The sequence below is a fragment of the Osmerus mordax genome, chromosome 14 (assembly GCF_038355195.1).
Source record: "Osmerus mordax isolate fOsmMor3 chromosome 14, fOsmMor3.pri, whole genome shotgun sequence".
In the NCBI taxonomy this organism is placed as follows: Eukaryota; Metazoa; Chordata; class Actinopteri; order Osmeriformes; family Osmeridae; genus Osmerus; species Osmerus mordax.
Genome location: NC_090063.1, coordinates 8,860,970 through 8,885,506, shown reverse-complemented (window position 1 = coordinate 8,885,506; position 24,537 = coordinate 8,860,970). Strand labels below are relative to the sequence as shown.

At 41.4% G+C, this 24,537-nt stretch overlaps 1 protein-coding gene across 1 annotated transcript; it reads right to left on the bottom strand.

The window, feature by feature from the left end:
- Window positions 1–250: 250 nt before the first annotated feature.
- On the bottom strand, window positions 251–2,534 carry LOC136956853 (antifreeze protein Maxi-like). Its single transcript, XM_067250870.1, has 7 exons — window positions 2,494–2,534; window positions 2,246–2,308; window positions 2,058–2,081; window positions 1,833–1,907; window positions 1,606–1,647; window positions 1,163–1,240; window positions 251–938 (listed from the first exon to the last, which is right to left on the bottom strand). Exons 2-7 carry the CDS (start codon window positions 2,300–2,302, stop codon window positions 510–512), a joined length of 705 nt encoding a protein of 234 aa, XP_067106971.1. The 5' UTR covers window positions 2,303–2,308; window positions 2,494–2,534; the 3' UTR covers window positions 251–509.
- Between the last annotated feature and the right edge of the window lie 22,003 nt (window positions 2,535–24,537).

The following is a 24,537-nucleotide window of genomic DNA, read 5'->3' as shown; positions in this document are numbered from 1 at the left end:
TCAGCCTTTACCCACTTGTTGGAGATCAGATTACACCACCATAATGTGTACTACCATCAGTAATGGGATTAAATAAGATCTGAACCTAAATCTGTGGTTAGAGGCAACTATGAATGCATAGACAGTGCACTCTATGGCTTCCTTGTTGAACAACATAGAGGAGTTGTAAAGCCACAGGTTTTAAACCTGAGAACCAGATTTGATGTTTAGGAGGTGTCAGATGAGAGTTAATAAAAACCAAGATCAGATGCAGTATCTCAGCAAGATTTATTTTATTAAGAATGAAAAAAGAACACAAGATAAAGACTGAATCAGTGGTGTTTGACAAAGACAGTCCAGGCTCATTCTTTCCACACAGACCAATTTCAAAACAAACATATTTTCCTTCCCAGCAGAAGTAGCCGGGACACACAAACATCTCCTTCCTCCAAACCCTTTTTTTCACAGATGTTTTTGATTGTCGTCATGACTTCATCAGGGAAGCACACCCAGGTTGGAAACTGTGGCAATTACACCAATGCAGGGGTGTCCACCGCCAGCACGGTGGTGTCGATATCCACGGCAATTGGTGACCCCTGTGGGACGAGGGCTGGATCGAAGGAGGCGGCGGCCGCGGCGGCGAAGTCGACAGCATCAGCGGTGGCGGCATCCACGGCGGCGCCGATGTCAGCGCCGGCGGGGACGGCAACGGCAATGTCCATGGAGACCTCAGGGAGAGCGGGCACCACGTCCACGGGAGCTGCGGCCTCCGGGACGGCGGCTTCTGCGGCGGGCTCGGCCTCCGCTGCGGCGGGCTCGGCCTCCGCCGCAGCGGGCTCGGCCTCGGCTTCGGCAGCCTCTGCCTCTGCGCCAGCGGCATCCTCTCCCACCTCGTCAGAGTTCAGGGGGGCAGCTGGGGCTGCGCCCGCTGGTAAACCATACCCATAGGCATACTGGGGCTGGAGAACAGACACGGAAGGCATGAGAAGAGATGCGTGAGCGCCCCGCGCACACACACACGTCCACATTCAGCACACAGGTGCACACATTCATACGGACACACGCTCCTTCCTCCCTTAAAGCAGGACGAGGACCATCCTGATGTACCGCTTTAGAAATGTCGTCAACGGGCCTAATTCATCTCATCAAGTGGAATGTAACCCTGTGAGAAGAGCGCACTCACCGCTCCCTCCTCGTCGGACCCGGCTGGCATGGGAGGCGGCATGAAGAAGCTGGGCGGAGGAGCTGCTGCTGCGTTCCCCTGCAGGAGAGACACCGTGATCAAGCCCCCCTTTTCAACCTCCAACACTGTTCACACTGTAAGGACACATCGTGCTGCATGTGCTCTAGAAGGTCGGCCCCTGCCAACGCTCCTATACTTTCATGAATGAAGAAAAAGCTTTTGGATTCATGGACACATTGTAGTGAGTTTGCTTTAGAAGTATGTATGGATTTGCTTTAACAGTACCTTTGAGTAATGGAAATCTTCCAAGAAATATAATGGTAATCTTACCAAGAAAATACAAAAATAAAAGGGGTAGGTTTTATAAAGTTCTGTGGCAAAAGTGTGTAATGTGGTCTTTTGTTCTATGCTTCTTTTGTGAAAGGACGTAAGAGGTTTCTCACGGGAACAGCAGGGAAGGCAGGGTTTTCTGCTGCTCCAACACCCTACAGGAAAGAACAATACATATTATGAATACTTCATCTGTGTTGCGTCTTTCAAGAAAGATACATGTTGTGTTATCTCTGTCCATTTAATGAACCCCCTGGACACTCACACGTTCCACACAAGTCAAGTGTCTTAACTGTTCAAGTTCTTAAACGGAAGAAAAAAAACATGGAGGACGTCTAACCTGTTGCTGAAGGGAACCGTACATTCTGTAGAACTCCATCATCCTCAGAGCCATGTTGGCATGTGCTGCAACCTGCTGGAAAAACCCAGAAGGCGTGACAGCAGACATGTAATTAAGGCTATTGAGTCATTTCTGACATGAGAATATCATAACTGAGACAGTTTGGCATATAGTGCTGGGAGGTGAGCGGGAGGGATTTCTGCACAGGAAAGTTTTATTTTTTACCTCATTGCTTCCGCTTTCAGGAGCCTAGTAAAACAGGGAATTGGTTTGATTCAGCAGATGTAACAGCTGAGTAACATATAGGACATTGTGTGGAATTGGAAAGAGGTGGTCTTACTTTTAGCTGAATATATATACAATATATACAATGTATACAGTTAAACTTCTAAAAGGGTTGCCACAATACTTACAGGTGCAGCAAAGGTTGAGCCCAACAAGCACATCAGGAACACCACTGGTTTCATCATGATGATCTTAAAAAAAAAGACTAATAAGTATATTTGCAAATTTAAACAGATTTATTCCACCCCAATGTACAGTACAGTACAGTATGAAATATCATTGAACCCCAGTCGACTCAATTGGGTTAATAGTAGGTTCAAAGTACTGAACACAAGTTTAAGCATCAGTCAAAAGAATATGGGATGACAATTCTCACCTTTTTCTTGGTAGTAAGAGCAGCTGCAGAGGTCTCTGGCTGTAGAGAAGAAGTGAACTATTTCTTGTCTCTGTATAGTTGCCATTTTATACTGCTCTACCATCGTGAGACAGCCAATCACATCATTGTGTTCCAGTGACATGTGCAAGCCTCTGTCGTTTGATGAAATGTCCTTAGTCTTCAAAAGTAAGGCAAGACGTGAAGGCTTAATGCCCCCCATTATGTTTAATTACACACAAGAATGCTTACTGTAGCACATACCCTCCCGCCCGCCCCCCCCTGCCCCCACCTTCCCCCCCCCTGCCTTCCCCGGCCACTCACACCTGAGGTCCTCTCTACCTCACGCCCCCTCTCCCCAAAAGTCAACCCCTCCCAAAAAAAGCCTGAGCTGTTGCATTGACTTATTGCCTGATGGCTATGTGACTGATGTGTGTTGTTGGACTTGGAAGCAGCCAGACAATTTAGGGCAAGAATGTCTCAAAGTTCTCAACACAGACTAACAGCTTAACCCCACCCCCCCATACTGGCGTCTAGGTTTGGGTTTTCTAGCCCGCTGGTTCGTTTGGGCTTGTTCGATGGGTATCGCTACTGCCCCAGGTGATATGGAATGTTGGAAGCAGGTTGGGTGGTTCTGAGGTTCCAGATCAGATAAACAATGAAAGAATGAGTTTCATAATTTCAAACCAGGAACAATATTCTTAATTGTTCCTCTGCCACTTCAGAAAATGCTGTGCTCAGTGTTTTCGGTGGAGGATAGATTAGCATCTTATCAGATATTCTGAAACCTCATGAGAGTTTATTATCAGTTATATTTGATCATCATATTGGCATCTCTCAGTTTTCTGCTTTTCGTCTGACAAGCAGATGTTGTCTCATTGTCTTAAGGTTAGTTGGTCATGACAGCTCAGCCTTAAATGGAGCTCCCTTTGTATATCTGTACTTTGTACTCCAAGCTTAAGGAGAGTAAATTCAAATTAACAAATGGGGCTTAATCTTTTGCATTTAAGTGTCAGGTGGCCTAACAGTATGGCTGTGTTCTCCAACAGGATGGCAAGGTTCACATTTATAGGGGCTCCTTAGGTTACTAGCCAAATTAAGAACATTCACTGTAGCTTTTCATTGCAGATATACCTACATGGCTGTCATCGTGTACAAACCCTTACTGTAAGATAACAGTAAACACTGTAGTGAAATAAAAATAGGATATGCACAATACATGTCTTATCAACACAGAGGTTTTGGTTTAAACTTCAAGTCTTGCAATGTCAGCAAGGAATCCATAACACAGGATTTGAACCTATAATTTTCTTAATTCATTCAAAACTATTGTGGGATATGTGATTCTCGTTGATGACTATATGAACTTGCTGACATGATACAATATAATGCAGATTTTATTTGCTGTCTCATCGTTACTGGATGAAATTGAAACCCAATCATTTAGATAAATAGGAGTGTGTTCCACAGACTTCATCAACAGAATCTTTTCAGTGAACATCTCACAGGTACTGTATGTTCTGTAACTACTAATCTGGATTTTAGGAGTGTTTGGAAGTCTGATTATAGTAAGGTTCTTTTGTTCAGAAATTACATTTTTGCCACATATTTTACATGGCATTTTGTTTAGCAACGTTATACAACAAGTTGTTCTCTTGACATTAATCAGATGTCCTTCCCATTTGTAGAATCAATCACCAAGTCACCATGAAGTCTTTCATCGCAGTTCTTCTGGCATGCATTGCTGGCATAGCACTCAGTGTCCCTGTAAGTACAAGTAGATTATTCTACAGTAGAACGTTTGTAAAGTCTAATGGAGTGTATGGATAATCACATTTGGTGTGCCTACTTCTTTTCCTAGGCCCGGCATTACAGAGGATTTGAGCGCTACGTGGTACCACAGACTCAAGTAAGTCACACTGGAACTAAGCTACACACAATAAAATGTGTGTAGCTAAAATAAAATACAGTAAAATTAAGTTACTTCATCTAATGCTAGGATTTAGACCTTACAATTGAAACTGCAAAAGAGAAAAACAAAACAAAAACAAAGGTAATATTCAAGCCTGCACTTCTTCATCACATTAACACAGTCATGTTGACCTTCATTTCACATTTAGCAAGCAGTACCTGGGAATCTAGCACAGTACGAGTTGGAATTTGTGAGTATCACATGACATTATTATAAATCAGATGACATTCTACAGAACCTCACATCTATCTTTCTTTCATCCTCCATTTCAGCTCCTTCCTTTCGGAGGCCAGCAGCAGCCTAACATCGTAAGTGTGTTGTTGATGAAAAGAGTTACAGTTAAAATTTGAAGAGTAAGTGATTGTATTAGTTTTTTATGTTTCTCCTCTTGTTTGACAGGGCTTCCCATCCCAAGGCTTCATCAGACAGGAAGTGCCTCATCTACCTGGAAGAGCTAGCTATGAGCTGGTAAGATACGCCCCTGACCTGGTAGAGAACCAATAAAATATACAGAGTAATTTGTAATCTACTATGGGGAGAGTTGTCATTGTTGGTGATGTGGGTTTTACTCGACAAATCTTTTCTCCATTCCCTCCCACAGATCTTTCCATTTGGTGGCAGACAGGCTATAGTTCCAATGGCCCCTGTGGCTCCAGAAGCTCATGTAAGTTAACTGACAATTACAGACTCTGCATGTGGATAAGGATAACTGAGTCTCGTGTGCTGAACCTTTCCTCTAGGAAAGATGAAAGACCCATTGTGTAAATTAGAAAATCTATGAATGTTTGATAGTATTGTTTTGGCTAATATGGAATGGGAGTTTTGGACCAAACGGATGGATTGGTTGGCTTTAAATTTTGACTGAAGGGAGGACTTTGACTAGGGCTGGTACACACACACACACACACACACACACACACACACATAAATGGGGTAGAAAGATGGCGCCTGCTGTCTATCTGTCTCTCTTTGAAGAGAGACCAAGTGAGAGAGCTTGTTGTCACTAAGGACGTGTTGTTACAGGCCCCGGCCCCTGCAGGAGAAGACGAGGACCAGGATGACTAGATCACAACAGTATTCTGTCTGCAAAGGTATGACACTGGATGTATCTATGTGATACCTACTTAAAGACCGGATTGGAACCTCCCCATTAATGTTTACTGTTTCTATCAGCATGCAAGGGAACCTTAAAGCTAGTTTCATTTTGATGAAAAACATGTTAACATTTGGTTTCTGTTGCAGGAAAATCCATGGAATACGGCTTCCAAGAGCCAAAAAGCCATTATATTAAATCTGTTTTTTTGCTTGCTTTTGCTTTTAGTTAGCTAGTTCTTTAAGTACTGTACTGTAACAACCCCCTGCTATACAAATCATGTACGAGATATGAGTAAGAGATTTGATATTTCCACTCAAGCAATGTTACTGTTACAGTCGGTTTTACCAAACTTCATCAACCATAACGCTACTGCATGAAATAAATGTTTACATCATCTACAAGACGGTCCGTGTCAATGATATTAAAACAAATGAAAAAGACAGCTGAAATGGTTGCTTGTAAACATTTTAATTGCCTTCATTACTAATAGGGGAACATTTAAATGCAGCACACAGCAGAAACCACTACTTACAATACAATACATAAGACACATTGTGTTCTACTGTGCAGTATATCAGTTCTCTATCCTTGTATGAAATCAGATTACTCCTACACAGAATAAATTATACAGCCTATCAAGGCAGCTGACTCTACATTATTACTCCATCCATAGACATTTTGCAAACAGATGAATGAGAAACAAACACATATCTAGATGACTCGTCTCTTTGTAGCGCTGCACTCTGGATCCTGCGAGTCACTACAAGAACAAATGAAAGAATGTGGTTGTTAGTTCCCAGGGGCTTTTGGGATGTTACTGTCATGTTACTTCTATTTGTATGTGAAGTGTACATTTAGTCATTTAGCAGACACTCTTATCCAGAGCGACTTACAGTAAGTAATTCGATTTGACTTACAATTCATTCCCATCCTACGGATGCATAGGCACCTGTATAGTGTCGAAAATGTTATTGTTAAATTGAGCAACATTTGTCATGTGACCTTTGATGAGATATGTTCTACAGCTATTCATTTGACCGTGTTGAAGAATGTGTTCATTTTTGCTGAGTGAGTTCTGTAACATCTGTATAGCATGCATAAATGTCAAGTATTTTTCCTTTGTAGATTGTCATATACAGGACATATGGACATAACATTGACCACAGGTACTGCAAGTACATTTGATCCTACCTGGCCTCTCCGTTGTGGCTGTTCCTGCTGGGCTGGCTGCAAAGGATCTTGGGCATGAGGAAGTCTGGCCTCATAGGGTGGCACCTGCAAACAGCAGAGTACACATGGGTCTGAGGACACTTTGAATCCCCTAAAAACGCTATCTTCCTTTCTCTGTTCCTTGGAAATTTCTGATCTGATAAAACTCCCCAGTTTAGTTATGTATGTCAAATGTTTTGTTTCATTTGTGACAAGACTGGGTGGTATGTTAGAGTACTGTAAGTTGTATTGTCATTTACAAATAAGATTATAGCAAAAACGGGTAAGACTTACTATGGGATCTTGCTGGGGCACGGTTTGGGGAGAGTTATCATAAGGGAACAGCTGTGGGATGTTAGGCATCTGAAGAAGATAAGGAGCTCATATTTAGATATTAAAATGTGAAGATATTGAAATTAGGTTATAAATATGTCTTGAATTCAAACACTCACCTGCTGTTGTGTGAAGTCAAAGGGGTAGTACTGAAAAATTAAAAGAAAAAATAATAATTATAATGTTAAACCTCGTTCCACATCATGCACCACATCATGATCAGTACCGCAGTAAGACATCACAGTGGTTGTTTAATTTTCACACACAGACACCCAGCCGAGCTGCAACCCACTTAACATCACACAACTGTAGCTGTCCGCTGTGACTGAACACATCTTCATCGGTGCCTGTGGTTTTAACTTCCCCTGTAATTGAAGAGGTTCACTCCATCTTACACCATATAATTCTGCGTTGAGAACAAGAAACACTTACAATTTCCACACTTTTTCGACCCGGTGCCTTAGGTACTGAGTACTTGAGAAAAGCCTGAGAAGGAAAGGATGGCAGACAGAGAAATACAGAAGATTAAAATCTTTAATAAAATAAAAAATAGAACCAACAGTTAACAGCTACACACCTGTCCATTCATTTGTCCACCTGTAGATCCAGGGAATCTGCCTGGAAACACCTGTTTGGAGAGAGCTTGATTCAATGACCAAGTTTGCATGCCAATCTCATTTGATGGTTCAGTGTAAGTAATCATTACATAGCCCAATTAACTTTTATGTTATTGGATGAGGGGTATCCTACAGCAATTCATATCTACAAACCTCTCATTTTAGAGGAATGATTGCCAGTCAACCTCATCTAGTCAAAGTTGAATCAACAGAATAGACAGGGCCCATGGAGTAGAGCTTATACTGTATGTGCATCATCTACATAAAATACAGTGTAAGAAAGATGACAGCGTACAATTTCCATGCTGATGGCCCCGTTCATGTCTGGCTGCATGGGCTGGCCTGCTGGAAAGACATCCGTCCCCTGCAGATTGAGAGAAGGGATGTTATCACAATTCAACTTTTAAAATAATATGAAAAACGCTACAGGATAAAGATTCATGTTGAGATGGACGGTCTAAAACGATTGAATCTGCTGTTGAATGTGAACACAGAATTAGACAACCTCCAGCAAGTGTACCTGTTGCCGTACCTGTGTGGGTGGGCCAGCCTGTCTGGGCCCAAAGTGAGGCATGAAGTGAAAGAAAGAGGGAAGCTGAAAAGACACAAGGTTTACAGTCAAACAAAAACAATTTTGTATTTGTGTTCATTCATCTCCGTGATGACTGATAGGTAGGTCGGCCGTGATACCCCAGCGTATGGTTCTGTTGATGGATATCTGGCCCCAAATATGAATTACATTGTTGATGTAACAGAACATATTAAGTTGATAACATGGTATACGTTGATGAGTTGAGAGGCTTTAATATTATTGTTAGTATATACTCATTTATAATGATGCTAGTAGTATTATTGATCTTGTCAAACTTACCGGGACAGCCGATATGGAGCTGGTCAGGCAGATACACAGGATGAGCAGCTTCATGGTCACAGGATTCACTACGACACAATCACAAGAAACCTAATCAACATCATGAATCAACATAAAAAATATCAGCAAAGATCATGTCACCAAACACAGTGCAGCTTCTTTTTTTTTTCAAAAATCTCTGAAGCATTTCAAATAAAGGCCTTGTTCTAAAAGCTAGGTTCTATTTTCAGTACATCACCTGCAGTACTATTGGTACAGGTTCTGAAGAAGACAGGTTCGGTAGGTCTATTCCTATGTCCACCGAAACATGGGCTTTTAAATAGTTCTGGCTGAATTCTCAGCCAATCGGTGTTGGCCTTACATTGGCACCACCCTGCGACTGAGTGTGGGTGTCTAGTCCTGAGCTTTAGTAAATGATCAGTGGTCAGGTAGGCTGTCTCAGTAATAGCAGTGCCCAGCTGATTATGTGTATCACAGGCTCATTTCAGCCTTACTCTGCATCATACTGGAGCACATATATAGAATTAAATTTCACCCAGAAGAAATCAGGAAGGCATACATAGAGGTGAGTGCCCTGGGGAAATGTTTCTCATGCTTTCTCATTCACGGCAGCTTTGCAGTCCATAAATGTGTTTCGTTACAGACTAGGTGGACTATGGTGAGAGCACTGTACAGACATAGACGCTTGTGGAAGAAAGTTATGTCCGTCTCCACAAGAACAATGCAACCATCAGTTTAGGTGCTGGGTTTATGAATATTAGACAACCAGCTGATTGGAGAGAGAATTTAACACCTCGGCATGAAAATGACCAGTTCAGACACAGAGATATTAGCAAAGTCTCTCTGAGGCTTAAAGGTACCTAAGCTGATGGTCACACCGTTATAGTGGAGAAGGACATACGTTTTTTCCACACAATCTCTATGTGTATATATATATGTATGTGTGTGTATTTTCTTATCTGTGTGCGTGGGTTTGTTGTCACAATATTACTCAAACACAAAGGGATAAGTTGATAAAAGTTTTATTACCGATCAGATCAATAACAAACTTGCCATACAAAAAACATTGGTTATACAATAGCTAATCCAGGTTTTAAGCACCATTTGACCATTTTAATTAGCTTTGGTTTAATATCTGCATTAACCGCATTACTTTATGGAAATAAAAGCAGCATTAGAAGGACACATTTCCAGTCTTGTTTCGATAGGGGGCGCAGTTGATCAATCACCAGTCATTTGTCATCTGAACAGCAGAAAAAGAAAAAAAAATTAATACAACAAAGAAGATTTCACTGACTGAGCCAGAAAGGTTTCAATGCCAGGTATGTGTGTGTGTGTGTGCCTGCGGGACTCACATCTTTATTCATCGTCTTCCTCATCATCATCAGACTTACGTCTGGGAGCCTGTAACGACACACGTCACAAATGAACCAATCAACACTTCTGTAAGGAGCAATGGTCCCATACCATACACTTTTACATAAAAGACTGGACTAACACTGTGCAGTGTTTCTGCATGAATATCATCAGCTGTATATTAGCTAGGAGACACCCTATGTTAGAGACTAGAAATGAGAGTCTTACTCGAGCAGCAGGGGCTGCAGGGGCAACAGGGGCTGCAGGGGCAACAGGGGCAACAGGGGCAGCCTGGGCGAAACCGAAGGGGTGGAACTAGAGGAGAGGAGAGGATGGGAGAAGAGAAGAGGGGAGGGCAGAGGAGAGGAGACACATTACATACAGGTGACCAAGGACACCAATAGTCTGTCCTTTACTGTACATGCACAGCACATCAGAACTTACGATCTCAATGCTCTCTCTACCAAGGGGCTGGGGGATCTCCTGCTTGATAAACCCACGAGTCTGTGGATGAAGACCACCCAGAGGACGCGTTCACACACAACCACAGAAACATCGCTTTCACTACCAACTTCAATTCAGCACATTTATGGATGTTGAAAAACTTTCGGCCCTAATTATTAAATGCACATTTTGTCGCACTGAAAGCTTTCTGTCGTGATGAGGGAAACTTTCTTATGGCTCTACGGTATGTTGCCATAGTTACTCACAGGTGCGCGGGCAGGCTGTTGGGCAGCATTGACAGGGAGGAGCTGTAAAATATAAATGATGGGTTACCATACCAGGTTTGAAAATGGCTTACAGTAAGTGAAGACAGTTGTATTCTAGCTAATGAAAGAGTTGTATTCTAGCCAATGAAAGAAGCCAGGAGGACTATAGACTTGCCACTTCCAGACTGGCAGGTCCTGCTCCAGCAGGAACAGCTTGGAGGGCCTGGGGATTGAGAACATTTTAAATTGTCTCTTTACATTGGCATATCATCACACACATCAATCAGATAGACTTAGTTGAAGTGTATCATTTCCTGTGAATTTCAGAGTATCAAATTGTTCTTTCTGTTTTGTTGGAGAAAGCTTAATAACAGATCCTTGTCATGGAGTAACTACTGTTTTGAGGTGAGAATATAAAATGTTTAGGTGTGCAATTTTAGGGAAATGAAAATATGTATTATCCCCACCATGACAGTCACTCTGCATTCTTTATACACTACATCCCAGTGTTAGTCCTCTCTTACCTGGGCAGGTGCATGGTGCATGTCAAACTCCATGAACATCATTTGCTGAAAGATGAAAAAAATAAATGTCAACCTCACACTGCCTGTTCCTATCAAACCAATGTCCATTAATGCAAACCGAATATTTCTGAATGATTCTTTATCGGGATTGAGAACTCACAGGGACGCAGATGGCAGTCCCAATGACAAAGGCCAGCAGAAGGAATGATTTCATTTTGAATGAATCTGCACAAAAATACAATTTTAGAAGGAGTACCATGACACACAACAGAGACATTATATATTTTAAATCTGTATCAAAGTTTACCAAATGTACCAAGCACACATTGTTTAAGATTGCAATTGACATAACTTTGAGAGTTCTCCTACATTACCTTTGGATGTGTAGAGGCACACGGTTATCGCAGGATGCTTGAGGAGGAGTGTGATGACAGTGGAAAGGTCCTCTCCTTTTTATTCTCTTCTGAAACAAAAGAACACTCTAAAACTGCTTGACAGGCCTTGGTTCCTTGCCAAGCTTTTACTTTGAATTGTGCAAAAATGTGCTTTGGCAGCTGAAATTTATCAATAGGGAAGATCTCCAAAGATAGAGATAAAGATTAATTATGGTCTGTCCCTCATCCTGTGTTTTATTAGATGGCTCCTAGAGGGAAGCAATGCTATCAGTTGTTGTAAACATGCACAAGATGTGACATGATATAAATGATTAGGGACAAGAGGAGAAAAACTGTTTTCACACGTGGATAGACCTCTAATGAGCATAAGGACCTAGCATAGTTTGGTAATTTTGAAATAGTGGTCTCCCTAACATTTTTGAGCAATGACCAACTGAAAGCCTTTCACATATAGCGACCTTAAATGTTTTTGACTCACTGAGCACTGACATATTCAAGAAATAAACCTACTATGTGAGACATTGCATTCCAAAACCATGGGGGGTTAATATGCAGTGCACATACCCTCCACCCTCATAATTTTGCATAGAGGTTCTTTTCAATGAAATTAACCTTGTTCTGAGAAACATATAATTAAAGGTTTTACACACCAGGAAAGGAATGTGTGGTTTTATTTTGTTATCTCCTTCTTCAATCATCTTCATCTGTACTTAATCTCAAAGTGCTCTACCTGGGGGGTGGGATTCATACATATCATGTCCTCAAGAGGATTGATTGGGCAGTACATCTTTTTCATATGCCATTGTGTTTTTCTTTTGTTAAGTTTTAAATGCTGTACATCATTCAGGCCACAGACATTCAAACAGATGCAAGAAAGAAGACATTTATCAGAAAGGTGTAATCTTGAAGAATTTCTTCTTTTGTATTTATTATAATTCCTAACATTTAATAATAACATAAGAAATACAACTTTCATCAAGCAAAACCTCTCTAATGTTACACAGTATACTCATTACAATTACTACAGTATCACTAAAACTCAACACATATTTTAACATCAAATTCCCTTATGTTTCCATACAAATCTACTTGTTCAGATGTTTTTCTTCAAGGATAGAGGTCTGTGTTGGTCTCCACGGCAAACTTCGCAGTGGGCGTGGTCTCAGGGAGGAGGTATACTTCAGATTCAATGAGCGGTGGAGAAATGCCTGAATATGTGGCGGTGGGCTCGACTGATTGATAGTTGGGCTCGACCACTGCTGGGAAGATGGCTGCTTCTAGACCAACTGGTACAGCCTGAGGGTCCGGCAGGGCTCCAGGGAGGGGAACCTCTCCAATGGTTACCCCAGGATAGGTGGCCTGTCTGGTGGGGAGGCCCCCATGTGAGGCTGCCATGGTGGGTATGAAGGCAGGAGAGGGTAAACTAAAGCTTTGCAGACCCGGGTTAACGGCCATGGTGCCTGTAGGCAGACTGGCTGGGGCCACCTGCCGGGCCTGAGATTTGGCCACGTTTGTCCCTTGTATATTGGGCATAAATAAACCTATCTGTCCCATTCTGTCTGCCATCTTTGAAATAAATAGAGAGTGAAGACAAGGCAGATAGAGGGTGAAAGAGAGAGAGAAAAGCAAGGGAAAGAAAACACAGATGGGTGTCAATGAGTGCATTGAGTTCAGTGAATTCCTTTTTTGCAATTACTAACAAGGCTTGATTAAGATCTTGGTTGCCTCACCTCAAGTTCCTCAGAGCTCAGTCCCCCAAACACAGGGTCCTAGGAGGTAAACGCAAGAATGAGTCATTCCACTGAGTGACATCGTTCAAACAAAATGAACTGCAAACATAGAATGTACAGTATCATGATATTGATCAAATAATATCAATAATATTATATTATTGTTTTACCCTTGGTTGTGGAATCCAGATAAATTGAGGAGTCTGTGGGTACAGAAAATATACCTTTCAACACCTCATCTTACAGATACTATCTAAAAGCATGACCTGCTTCTTGAACAAACAGGAGGAACCAAACGCAGCTGCAGGGTCAGGCCTGCTCTGGTACCTGCTGTGGCTGCTCCTCGGGCAGGGGATTCTGGGCTGGTGCTTCAGGTTGGGAGGGAGGCATGACTGTTTCTACTGGGCCGGTTGGAGCAGGGAAGTGTGGGTAGACGGGTGGCTGGAAAAACACTGGCATTCCATAGGGGGAGAACTGAAGACGAGCAAACAAGTCACATTAAATTCAAACAGTATATTCATTCATGTTTCTTAATTTACATTACTATTTATAATATACTATATCTATTTTTAAATTATTTATAATTTCTATGACTTTTCATGACTAATTTATAATAAATTATATTTTATATAAACTATTTCCTGCACTTGTAAGTGAAATCTACAGTAACAGAATTATAAATCTAAAATTATGTTTGTGTAGCTGTTCTAGACAAAAGATTGTTTAGAGACCATTCTGCTGAAATGAACTTGATGACACGTCAGGGAAAAAATCTATTACAGTATACAATATATTGTCAATAAATCTCTTTTCCCGGTTATAAATCAACAGTCTTCTTTGAATATTGCAGCCTCCTGGAGTCATAACTCAAGCTCTATCTGATCGAGTCAAAGGGTTCGTTTTGATGTCAGAGGTTTACCCAACAAATCAAAATCCTGGGAGGAGAAGACTGAAGGATAGATACAAGCAGTTTTGGTTTGATAAATAAGATAAATATTTTGACAGCGGAACTTCAGAAAAAAAAAATCCCTACAGTAGATGTGGCAAATGAACAAAGAATGCTTCAGGGCCAAACGTTTCAACTTAATTATGTTTGGTTTTGGATGAAAACCAACAGATATTTCACAAATTATTGCACTATCAAGAAACTGTACCTTTACAGTAACATGTACACAATCAGACCACACATACAGCTTTGTCTTACCATCTGATTCCCTTGCTGTGGTGAAAACGCAGGGAAGTATCCATAGGGCAAAACATACTGTAAAAGAATGAGTAAACACAATGCTATTTCTATAACGCTCAAACAATACTTTTTTTTTTTAAATCAAACACAATAACATCTTTCTCATGAATGACTAAGTCAAGCCTGTGTGTCTCACCTGAGGTTGCTGAGGCAGAGGTCCAGGCTGAGCAGGACTCTGAGTGTTGGGGTGGAAAGGCATCATCAGTTGTGGTCCCCAAGCGTGGGGCTGAAAGGGAAACAGGAACTGACCCCCACCCTGGGCATCCTGTTGCTGAGGTAGTATAGGCTGGGGTTGCTGCACACTGGGATGGATCTGAACCACTACTTGAGGCCCAGGTTTTGTGGCAGAGGTTTGCACAGATGGGTCTTTTTGGGCCGGTAGGTCTCCTCTTTGTTTAGGCTGTGAAAGAACTGGGCCTCCAGTGACCTGGGCCAGATGAACACGTGCATGGAAGAAACGTGGGGTTAGAGCTCCGCACTGAACTGAGTAAAAAAGTATAAACAATAGACAAAAAACAAGATGAACTGTCATTTCCAAGATATAAGTTGTGCGATAACATGTCTGTCTAAAATACAAACAGAAGATACTTACTGGTACTGCAGTTACAGTGGTGACAAGATATGCCAGTATTGCCAGTCTAATCATCTTAAAAACGGTGTTTTTGAATTTTCAAAGAAGAAAGGGGTAAAAACAAGTACTTATATGAGAGAAAAAGTGAGAGAATACACCAGAGATCTGGAACTTATGCACTGTCCATGGAACGAACCAACCAATCACGTCAGACCAACATAATTTCCTTTCTTGAAGTACCTGAAGTGGTCTATGAGCTAATGGCCACAGACAAAGCACTGATTTGATGTAATTGAGAGGTCTTCATTTAGTTTTAGTGCTGTAATGTCTGAAAAGGCACACAAGCAAACATACAAAAGCCACTGACAATAATTTTTCTTTACATCATAGTCTGAGGTCCATGCGTCATCCGTAATTAGAGTCAACCACAATGGCGTTAAAAGAATAAATTACACATAGATCAATAAAATCAGTAGAAGAATCTTGTGTTATGGTGAGGTAATAATCTTACCAAATCATAACTAACATTAGAAGTCCAGTATTTATAAATGCAGACATGGGCCGATGTGCTTCTAGGATTTGTAATCTAGGATTTGGGTGTTCTAGGATGTTAGGATTTGTAGTTCCAACTAATATACAGTTTTCAAGTGTCCCAGCTTGTATCTCCATCCATCAATAAGGAGTGGTGTGGTTGGAGTGCAGGCTTAGACACTTTACTGGCCTTGGTGACTGGGGTGCTTTCCTCACAGGCCTAGTATTACACCAGCAGCACCTAGGTATGTCATAATCTGAGCTAATCCTATAATTTATATCTGTGCCATTGGCTGTCTTCAGCACTCTCCCACACACTTCGAAAAAAAATAACCCAAAATCCATACACAAACACAATGAGACACACATGCAAACATCAAGATCATAAATGCTTCATGACTCATCCTGGGACACGCCTTCATGCCACCTTCTCAATTCAAATCTTGGATTCTAATTCTTCAACATGACCAGAACAACATTGTGTAAATAAGATAAAGACTAAACACAATCGGAAATAATATTAAAATAAGCAACGCAATTCTTAATCCAATGAATTTATCTTCTGATAAAACAGAAATAGAGCACAAATAATATAAAAAGCCAGTCAAAATGCAGATAGATCTATTTAATGTGGAAATAAATGGACATGTTGAGAAGAGCTTTGCTGCCCTGGTTCATTGTTAACAGAGGATAAGACATTGTACTGAAGACATTTAAAACAAGAGATGTTTAAGAAAAAGGATTCATTGACATGTGCAGGTACCACTGAGAAGGTCTAGCCATTGTCTCCTCGTTTGGGGGTGGTACCAGGGGGTGGGGTAGCGGGTCCTGGGGCTGGGGCCGGGGTCGGGACTGGGGCCGGAGCTGGGGCCGGGGCTGGGGCCGGGGCTGGGGCCGGGGCTGGGGCAGGGGCTGGGGCCGGTTGGGGCAGCAGCCAAGGATATAGAGGCCACAGAGGGAAGGGAAAGCGGGGATGCACCGGTATTGGGCGATACCAGCGGAATGTTGGGATTGGGTAGATGTTACGTCTCTACAACACAAGACAGATATGTTTAAAATATGTTGACATTAGTATTGCAAATAGTTGATAGACAAGTAAAGTTATATTTTAAATACATTTTCTTACCTCATCGCTGTCAGAGTAGCTTCTATGATAGTGACGACCACAGTTCTACAAAAAAGTATTGATACATTTATACTAAAGTCATTTGGTTTTACATTTTACATGCATCAGCCTACTTAATTTTTATTCAAGTAAAGCTTTCACTAAATATTGATTTATATACTTCATGAATAATGTTATTATACTACACTTACGGTTTCAGGGAAAATTCCAAAGATGAGAATGAACAGATAAACAAAGTTCATGATGTACTGAAAAAAAGATTACAAAATGATTTCATTAATACACAAAAATACAACATGTTTTTTCTGTAAATAGTTGATCAATAAAAAGGACAGTTTATAAATGGGAGCTCACTTACCTTGAGGACTTGAATCTGGCAGGTTCTTCAGGGAAATTCCATGTATGATTAAACAGGTAGTTACTCATCTGTGTTCACATCTAAACTTCCAACTCTCTTTTTCTCAGATGTCTCAAGCCAACCCTTGAATAATTAATAAACCAATTAGGATTAAAAAACAATTATTTCCTCACTAATATGACTCATTGTTACAGACATTTGAAATGTTGAGACAGAAAGACAAAGAAGCAGAGACTCATTCACACAACACACATGCCCACGCAAACACATGTACGCACATGCACGCACACGCACACACACACACACACACACACATCCTCAAAAAAACGTCCTTCAGCCACATACGACACGTACAAACTAAATTATAAGAATTAAGCATGCATATAAAATACAACTTAACATATCAAAGTAAAATATTTATAACTTATTAGATCTACCCCTTACCTGTGGCAAAAACAGCCAGCTCATTATTCAGCCTTTTCTCAAAGGTCTTGCAAAAAGAATGTGGAAATGTTTTGAATATTTCAGAGAAAAATGCAGTTAAAAATCAATGCATGTAGTCTAAGGAACCTAGCTAATTCTAGATTTGGCACCTGTTGCTTCAGCATGGGCTTCGAGGAGAACAACTTTCAAAACAACTGTGTTGTGTTTGTTACTGCACCAACTACACCCATGTTCTCATCATAAGGACTTAAAGACATGTTGAAATGGATCATTTTCCATACCGCTTTGAGTGTCCACCAGCAACCAACCTTGTTAACACGCCCTGTAAACAAACAGCTGTAACTACAGTAGGAGGGGTGATGAGGGTTCTGCCCCACTCGGTTCACTTCACTGATTATTGACGTTTTACTGAAGGCATCACATATAGTGAATCTCAACAGTTGATTCTTTTCATACGGGGTTCTGTTTCTCTTACTGACAAGTGTGGAAGAAATTGGGATTTCCTGTGAGCTTACATTAATCACTAATCAATAGAACTAGTCATTGGATACTAGTTAGTACGTTTATCATGTAAGCTTGCTATTAATAACAGTATATTGTGTCTATGTGTCAGGTTAATAGATGTTCGGGGTCAGGAGAAAGTACTGGCTAAACGGTCCTTGTCATGACTACAAGGAGAGCTCCAACTATGAACTCTCTAGTGTGAGAGTTGTCATGTGTTGGGAGCAGTGAATCTTTTTCTCTGAGACTGTTGTAACGTCATTCCTGCCTGACTGTCACAATCTATGTTTACATTCTTGTGCCCTAGAAAAGATGGTCCTCCGGCTTTCGGAGCGGAGAGAGACCTGGTTGAGACCTAAGCTTGGTGTTGTGTTGTCATTTATGGTCAGAAGACTGGTTTTCTCTCCCAATCTGCAGATTGATAAATACGTATTAAAATCCAGAACTCAACTGAACTTAGTCACTCCGTTTATGAAGAGACGGACAAAACACTTTCTTCATCACAAGTACACTACTTGCCACACACATAAACACACACTACCACACACACAATACTTTCTGTACTTGTTGTTACCCACACAAAGCATGTATCAGACCAAGAAGGTCCTATCAAACAATGAAGTCATGAAGCCATATGTGCTATTTCCAATTGTCTTTATTGCATATTGTGTAAACCAACATCATCCCAGCAGACAGGTTATTGCATAGATCAGTCAGAAAAGACATTGTTGACTCCTGTCTGTGATTAATGCTCTAGCGTCCTGGAGCTGGGGCAGGAGCTGGAGCAGGGGCAGGAGCTGGAGCTGGGGCAGGAGCTGGAGCTGGGGCAGGAGCTGGGGCAGGGGCAGGAGCTGGGGCAGGAGCTGGGGCAGGGGGAGGAACCAGACCAAGTCTCTGGAGGAACAAGAAGTAGTTGTAGTACTGGAGGAAATTTGGCGTGCCATTTGGCCTGCCATTCTGCCTGCCATTCCTGTCCTGTAAAGGAAAAAAGGAAAAAAGAAAAGGCTGTCAACAACATGCAGACACTTTCTGTGATCTCAGATGAAAACTTTCAACAATTTTGGAGATTCCTGCTATGGCATCATATATTGATAAAGATACTCTGCTAAAGATATTCAGATAATGACATGGTGTTCTTGGTTTTTATGCACTCAGACTAGAGTTAGACTCACTTCTTCGCTTGAAGATGAAGAACGCTTCTCGATGACATGGTCAGGTTCAGCCTAAAAAAGACACGCTTTAGTCATTTGTAGAGAAGTACAGATCCCAATGACATGTGTACGTTGGCCTCAGCCGACTGCCTGACTCTTACCAACGCTGAAGTGAGAAGCATCAAGCATCCAAGAACAACTGCAAGCTTCATTCCAAACATCTGCATCTAAAACACCAAATAGGAAAAATGAACAATCATAATCATCTTTAATCCACAGTCATTTGTAAGTGTTTCATTTGACCAGGAACAGAAATCCTGAACCTAAACACTCTTCTGTTTTTACCTTGGTGTGTCTCAGGGTCTCTGTGAGTATCTTGAATAAAAGTCTTCTTGTTGTCTCTTGTGTATGAGCTGATGGAAAGAACAACCAGCAAGCACAATATATACAACCTTTCAGCCAATCACTGCTCTCGTTAATTAAGCTTACCGAATGTGTTGTAAGGAAGGGTGTTGTACTGTTTGTTGTCTGGGTTGGACATGCTAGATTGGCATTGCAAAACAGGCATGCTCATTAGTTTTGGATACCATAATCCCACAACATGGGCGATATATGGGTTTTGTCTCCATAAACGGTACAGTGTTTTGGATATGTGTGCTAGATAACATTTCTTCACAATGTGACAGGTCACCCATCTAAGATTTTCCTCATTATTTACCTTAAAAATGTTATAAATACTATCTATCCAAATAAGAATTAAGAGATGTTATGCTTGCTGAGGTGGGGTAGTTTGAGCTATTGAGGACTAGGGATGTGCATGACCATATTTAGTCAAATATTACCGTCTCTGCTCTTATTGTTGGGATCTCAGCATGAATCACTTCCTCAAGTGTTCATCAGGCTTTGAAGTCCGCTTAGATTTTGACAGAGGCTGGGATGTAGAAAACTGGTTTCTCTTTGTGTGTTCAGGCAGAAGTGAGTAACTAGCCAGGCTTGCACATAACTACACTGCATTCACCAGTTAACATTTTCTGCTAAAGTCGTCAGTTCACCTTGTGGATTCACACTCACAGCTCCAACTAACTGTTTCAATTCACACAAACTAAGAGACTAGTGATACCCACCACCTATATTCACGTACCGACAATTTTGTTCTTACAATGTTATACATTTTGACAAGTAACACACACATAAACCCACAGTAGTTTCACAATTAATGGGGTACCAGCAGGCCCAGCACAGATAAATCATCTAACACTGACCCAACTTCCGGTTCCTGTGCCTGTACCAAGTGTTTGTCTGAAAACAATAATTAAATCATTAGCAAGATACACTTCTACACAGCTATCAACGAAAAGTCTAAGTATTTTATTCATCAAATACAGAGTGGTAGTTTTATCTGGACAAATAAATGCTTGAGATGAAGCCGCATTTAGTAACGCAGTTGGTGCAAACATAATTCACATTATGGATGTCTAAATGGCTAGTGCAGAGTAGCCTAATTGTCTGGAGGTAGAAGCTGTCTGTGTTTGGAAGTACATGCACTGATGCTTATAAACCATCTGTCAGACGTTAATTGGAAAGGTTTGTGGACTGGCTGCAGTGATTGTGTGGGTTTTCCTCTGACATTGCAGGTGGTAGGTGTCCAATTGGATGGGAAGCCCATAGCCAACGATGTCCTCGGCAGTTCTCACCACTCTTTGCAGAGCCTTACTTTTGACTTTGACATATTATAGTCAATGAAAACAGGCCAACCTTGTCAGCTTAACAGAACACACCTAATAAACAAATCAAGAACACCTAGTGACTGACTCCAGCTGACTCCAGTATCTACGTGAGAACCCTCTACTGAAGCAATGCCAGGAACTATAACTGTCCACACAGGGTTTCATGTTGGCCTCCAGCAATTCAGAAAAATAGACTCCCAACTCTCAGAAGCACTGACAACACAGCAAAACAAAACTCCAGAAAGTTTTTTTAAAATTGTTTGATTTATTGAAGACTAATTCAAGAGCATTAATATACATCCGGGATTTTTAAAAGTCAAAGACTTTGCTGCACCGTCTTCTGGTGAAGTCCATCTTACTTCCCTGGGGCAGGGGCAGGGGCTGGGGCAGGGGCAGGGGCAGGGGCAGGGGCAGGGGCAGGGGCTGGGGCAGGGGCTGGGGCTGGGGCAGGGGCTGGGGCTGGGGCAGCCGCAGGAGTGGCCAGACTGGCCAGCAGGAAGGGTAGGAGAGTCAGGAGGGCATTGTTGTTGTTCTGAGTGGGCTGAGGCTGGGCGTACGGGTAGAATGGGAACTGAGGCTGGAACTGGTAGGGATTGAACCCTCCAAAACCTCGATACATCTGAAACACATACAGAGAAAGAGGGAGGGAGAGAGAGAGAGAGAGAGAGAGAGAGAGAGAGAGAGAGAGAGAGAGAGAGAGAGAGAGAGAGAGAGAGAAGTAAAGCGCAGGCGTATATGACTTGTATTGTATGTGTATGTAACATTAATGATGAGGGTTCTTGATAAACACTAACCTCATAACTATCACTTGAAGAGCGTTCCTCTCTATCATGGACCTCCTTGGATACCTTCAAAAAGAAGCAATTCAACAATTATACAAATACAATTATTTAAACAGGTCGAGCCTTTCACATGTCACAACCTGTGTCTGTCGCATCAACTGTTTTAACACAGAGCTTACCGGAAGGGAGGAACACAGTCCAATGGAGCACATAACCAGGAACAACAGTTTCATGACTCTCTTGAATCCTTTTAAAGAACAGAAAGAAATTACAGCCTTTTTTGCTGACAATGACACTAAACTGACACTGGTACCCTTGATGTCGCCTCATGTATAATATACATACCTGTTGAAGAGAAGATGCAAAAATTTGTAATTGTATTGGAGCTAGCAAAATGTGGTAGTGACTTCTGAAGCTCCAGAATGGGCTTTATAAAGACCGCCACCATACACAATCAACCAATCAGCTCTCAAAACTGTTATGGTCATTTGTCCCCCCCCAAAAACAAGGTAAAAAAAATTATGTTATGACATTGAGTTTTAAATGGTTTATTTCCAAAACCTGTAAATCTACAGTCCTCCCACAAAGCCTTGTGTCTCATCAGATGTTAAGAAACCTGTAGATCTAGTCAAGCCATTTTGAAAGGGTCAGTGATTCATACATACATCTTGCATTTTGAAAAGACTTGTGTTCTTACATGGGCTACTAAGCAGACTGTATTCAAGCACAACATTCCATGCTTATAGTATTAGCTTTAAGTTGTGCCATTAATTTGTTCTCCTTTCTCATAAGATTTTCTAAAACGGTGTCAGTCTTTTCAGTGAGAAAACGGAACAATATTCAGTATTTAGAATTTACTACATTTTTATTTATTCTGTTCCCAAATTGACTTTGCCAGGAATTCAATATGATGATACACAATTCATATTCAATGTCAGGATCATGGACTGAGACAATCAAATCAACCAAACACTTCCTTATTGACCCACAGGGGCAGGTGTTGAGGCTGGGGCTGGAGTTGAGGCTGGGGCTGGGGCAGGTGTAGAGGCTCGGGCTGGGGCAGGTGTTGAGGCTGGGGCAGGAGTTGAGGCTGGGGCTGGGGCAGATGTTGAGGCTGGGGCAGGAGTTAAGGCTGGGGCAGGTGGGGCAGGTGGTATGAGGAAGCTAAGGATCAGTTGAAGAAACTGATCTTTTGTCAGCTGAGGCGGCAAATTGAAACCAGCCTGTATAAATAAAAATAGTGTTTAATTCTGATCATTAGGAGTTGGGTTCACTTGAGCATAACTATAGTGCCTAATTAAGGCAAGCAAACCTCATCAGAGTTGGAGTTGGAGTGAGAATCAGAGTCAGAGCGAGCCACTCGTTGGTGCTTCACCTCCGCCTGGAAAAACAGACAAGGCTGTCAACTCACGAAATGCAAAAGACGTAGAGAAGTAGAACAAAATGTCCTTGACATTGTCAAACTCACAGGCAGAGTCAGTGCCAGCCCCAGAAGACATGACAGAATAACTGCAGTCTTCATCATTGTACTGGAGGTAAGTCCTATAGAGAACACAGAAACTGTTAAACCATACTCCACATTTTAGGTTGACCATATTAGATTAGTACTGTGAACAATCCTAAACAGACACACATAGAAATGCAAGTACATATATGGTAAATTACCTTTAAATCTCACAAATCTAGACAGATGTTCAGGTTTAAAGATGAGAGAAAACAATGGATGTAGATCCATCTTGTGGGTTCTTTTAAAGAGCCTCACCGATGTCACACCAGATAAAAAGGTTGTGAAAACAAAGCCCCATATTCTGAAATAGGAGAGGAGTGGTAATCCAGGATTAAAATGGATGTCAGTTTCATTGTGGTTTGGGACTGGGCAGTTTATTCTAATCATGTTAATCTGGTTGTTTTGGAAACACAAACCCACTTAATCTGATAATCAAGTGCAAAGAAAAATGATTGTTTCCTTCATTCTGTTATTCCAGTTCTGTCTCTTATTGAATCATGTTTTCAGACAAGATACAGATTGTGTAAGGTCATCCACATGCCTTTGTGTTTGAAAATGTAAAAAGATTATGACATCTACAAAAAGTAAATTTTGTAGATGTCATTTGTATCTTTCTTTCCTCTGTCACATACCTTTGTGGCAAAGCCAATCCCGAAGTCTGGACTAGCGACTGAATTCTGAGCTCAAGGTCAATTGAATCCTATCCTCTGGAATCACTATGTGAAATTGTAGACATTATTGCACACATACATCCCACAGGAGTAATCCAAAACGATAGGGATTTCACAACACTCGCTTTCAAATAAAAGTGTCCACACACAACCGGGAGTACAGAGACATTGTCAGGGCACAGGTAGGAGCAGCACAGTGACACTACAGGTTAATCTGGAGTGATGGTCAACCTTTTTGTTGTGGCTTTATTCTTCTCAGCAGTAGCCGCACAAGTGAGTACACATTCTACATATTCCCAAACTGGAAAAAAAATTATTGTTGGATTAATTTAGGTGCTTGATGATGTAAAACATTTGTGATTGTATTAATCTTCCTTAGCCTGATCCATGGAAGATGTGGCAACGAGGAAGTCCTCCATCATCCCCCTTTGGTGGGCCTCCTGAAAACACTAACATGCCGCCGAAGAGGGTACGTTTTAGATGATCGTAAATTAGGAATTTAAAACATTAGACAGAAATTATTATGATCCATTCATTCATCAATTATGCTTGATTTAAAATAAATGTCACTGGAACAAGTGTTCTGTACAGCCCAATGACAGAGGAGGAGCTCGACCAC